This window comes from Notamacropus eugenii, chromosome 2, assembly GCF_028372415.1.
Source record: "Notamacropus eugenii isolate mMacEug1 chromosome 2, mMacEug1.pri_v2, whole genome shotgun sequence".
Classification (NCBI taxonomy): domain Eukaryota; kingdom Metazoa; phylum Chordata; class Mammalia; order Diprotodontia; family Macropodidae; genus Notamacropus; species Notamacropus eugenii.
In genome coordinates, this window is record NC_092873.1 from 384,426,840 (window position 1) to 384,430,630 (window position 3,791).

Sequence of the window (3,791 nt, forward strand, 5' to 3'; positions counted from 1 at the left end):
GAAGTCCTACTGTGCACAATTGTCCCCTGATAAGCCCACCCTTATAAGGAGACTTGTCAATGTCTAGGGTTTTTTTTAATTTGTTTGTTGCTTATGAAGCCATCTAGGAAATATTTGAAATTAAGTCTGTTTGTCATATGTGTATAGCCTATTTGTCAATCACTGCTATTTTTAACACTGTTCAGCTAGGCACTGAGGAGAATTTATTCAGAAATCTGAGACATAATGCTGATTTCAAGGCACATAAAAAGTTTGCTTGACAAAACAGCATGTAACCATGTAAAAGAGTAGACAACACAACGCAGTGCAAAATTAATACTAAGTTGTGCGAGGAGTTCAGATAAGGGGGAAATCAGCCTGTATTGGAATGGTAAGGGAAGACTCTCTGGAAGAGACTAGGTTGAGAAGGCAGTACTCATTGTATAGTGGGGCAGCTAGGTGGTGCAGTGGATAGAGTAGAAGTCAGGAGGACCTGAGTTCAAATCTCACCTCAGACACTTGACACTCACTAGCTGTGTGACCTTGGGCAAGTCACTTAACCCCAATTGCCTCATCCTGGGTCATCTCCAGTCATCCTGATGAGTATGTGGTCACTGGATTCAGATGGCTCTGGAGGAAAAGTGAGGCTGGTGACCTGCACAGCCCTCCCTCACTCAAAACAAAGTCAAGTGCAAATCATGTCATCATTTCTCTGATGGCATGGTCTTCTTCAGCAACGAAAGATGAACACACTCATAGCATAGAAGGCATTAGAAAGCAATGTGGTGGAGTGGCAAAGGTACTGGACTGAGAATTCAGAGACCTGGGTACAAATCATGCCTCAGTTATTAGCTGTGTGACCTTGGAACTATTAAAGCTCAAAACCACATGAAGACTTTGGGGATATCACCAAGTAACTGCCAAGATATTTATTATGAATATATTTTAGAAGCACTAGTTGGTTCAATAGATGAGACTCTGCACTTGGAGTCAGGAATACCTGAGTTTGAATCCTATCTAAGACACATTCCTCAGTTTCTTAATTTGCTAAAACGAGTCAGTTTGGATTCCATGGCCACTAAGTTGTTCTCTAGTTCTAAATCTATGAGCCCATTATTTGGTTTCTTCTGCGTAACAAACCAATAACTGCTCTGAAGCTCACTTTACTTTTCCACAAAATGAAGGGCTTGGATTACAGCATCTAAGGCCCCTTTCATGTCTAACATTTTATGCTGTGCTAAACACAGCATGTAGGGAAACTGTATACGTTCCATATAATAATGCTTTCAAGGAATTTATAGTTTATTGGTAAAGACCTCACTCTTAAAAATAGTGTATTCCAACAATGCTTTAATGCATATTTTTATTTAATGAATTGAATTTTTCCATTGATTACCATAATGAAATCAGACATTTGCTTAGCAGTTAATAGAAGTCAAAATGTTCACAATATTGTGATTGTCCCAAAATGAAACCAACAGGTGTTAAATATAGCATAATCCCAGAACTTCTAAGAAAATGGTTATAATTTTGCCTTGCCTTTGTGTAGATCATCTCAATCTCTGAAGTCTATGAGATTCGATTACTGTTTTTCATCAGCCTCAAACTGCCATAATACTTATAACTTCACTCCTGTGGGCTTTTAATTTTTTTTACAATGATTTTTATACCTGCTCAATTGCTTGAATTTAAGAACCCCGTTGGAGATTTCCCTCTTGGGTATCCCTTGTGATATCAACCCAAGAACATTTGCACAGGAGTAAACAACAACTGGGAAAACTGAGGGTTAAAGTTCTTGTTGAGCCCTGAAAATTATCCAAGTATTTGCTGGGTCAAAAGTCAAACAGTTTAATAGATTGTTCATGTTGAAATTTATACTCCTACCCAATGTTTGGTTTATTTAAATGATGTGTGGTGTCCTCAAGAGAGACTATTAGCACAAATACCACAATGGAAAAAGGCTAGTCATTGTTGGAGATCAATTGGATATAAAGTTTATCTATCAGATAACCTGGATCCCTTCTATTAAGAAGGCAGGATAAGACAACATGGTAGGTGCAACCATAGTTGCTTAAGATAAGAGTAGGTTTTAAGGGGTCCCTCTTACATATTAACTAAATTTCTCTTAAGTGAACAAAGCCTTTAATAAATTGAGATATGGTGAACCTGACTCTATCCCCTCCACACCATTCTGAATGGTAAGAGTGGGAACAGGGAGACAAATATTGCTAGACAGACTGAGAGACCCTGTGATGATTCAAGAAAGGCATGCTCAGGAAAACACACCAGCAAACAGTGACACTACACTTACCATTAACTTCTAAAAAGAGATGTGCTATCACATCTAACGGGGGCAATTTCTAAGTTAATGATTAAAGGAAAAAATAACAGTAAGTATTTTAGGTAAACAGATTTATTGACTTTGTTAGAGGTCTCCTAACCGAAAGAGGACGTTAGGACATATTTTGATCAGCATAGCCCCTATTCTGTGCCTTAAAGTCTATTTAAAAATGGAAACCACAGACATACACACTGATTCCCTTCATTGTTTTCAGACTCTAGGATTTCTCAATGCAGAGAAAGAACTTCACACACGTGACCATGTTCACCTTCCAGGGATTCTCCAGTTTCCATGAACACCAGATCACACTCTTTGCAGTGTTCCTCACTTTGTATATCATGACCCTGGCTAGCAATGTCATCATTGTGACCATTATTTACATTGACTGTCATCTCCACACCCCCATGTACTTCTTCCTAAGCATCTTATCCACTTCTGAGACCTTGTACACCTTGGTCATCATCCCACGGATGCTGTCTAGCCTCATAGGATGGAACCAGTCAATCTCACTGGAAGGCTGTGCCACTCAAATGTTCTTTTTTGTCACTTTGGCCATTAACAACTGCTTCCTGCTCACAGCAATGGGGTATGACCGCTATGTGGCCATTTGCAACCCCCTGAGATATATGATTGTCATGAATAAAAAGGTATGTGCCTACTTAGTAGGTGGAGCATGTGTCATTGGTTTGACTATTGCAACTATCCAGGTGACATCTATCTTCAGCATGCCTTTCTGTGAAGCTGAGGTGGCCCATTTCTACTGTGACATTCGTCCCATGATGAAACTTGCCTGTATAGATACCACAATCAATGAGATTATCACCTTTATCATCAGTTTAGGAGTGATCCTGGTGCCCATGGGCTTAGTCTTTATTTCCTATATCCTCATTATCTCTGCCATCCTCAAGATCACCTCAGCTGAGGGGCGGAAAAAGGCCTTTGCCACTTGTGCCTCCCACCTCACAGTGGTCATTGTCCACTATGGCTGTGCCTCCATTGCCTATCTCAAGCCTAAGTCAGAAAATTCAATAGAACAAGACAGATTACTCTCCATTACTTACACCCTCATCACACCATTGCTGAACCCTGTTGTGTACAGCCTGAGAAATAGGGAAGTCAAGGATGCCCTCAAGCGAGCCATGGACAATAAGCTGCCCTAAGCAATTGTGTGTTTCTCAAGAAATCTTTGGGCCCTGAAGCTTATGTCCTGAACATAAATGTTGCAAATAGTCCAAGTATATAAAACATTATTTTTATACCTAAATTTGTTTAGAGTCTCTTAACACACTGGAGGAATTATCAACAAGAGAAGAATCTGATTTAGGTCGCCATTTTTATTTTTTTTTTAAGAAAAGTCATGGAAAGCCTTTATTATAGAAATCACACATAAAAGGCTATTTTTCTACAGATAATCTAATAAATAATTAATATTAAAATGTTGAGTTAGTTGGAACACCCTACAATATAAGGG

The 3,791-nt window shown here is 39.1% G+C and overlaps 1 protein-coding gene across 1 annotated transcript; it reads left to right on the plus strand.

Annotated features, from left to right (window-relative positions):
• The first annotated feature begins 2,550 nt into the window (after nt 1–2,550).
• On the plus strand, nt 2,551–3,431 carry LOC140528992 (olfactory receptor 10J1-like). The gene is given in 2 exon segments (XM_072647353.1): nt 2,551–3,384; nt 3,387–3,431. Coding segments are annotated over 2 exon segments (879 nt in total).
• Nucleotides 3,432–3,791: the final 360 nt, after the last annotated feature.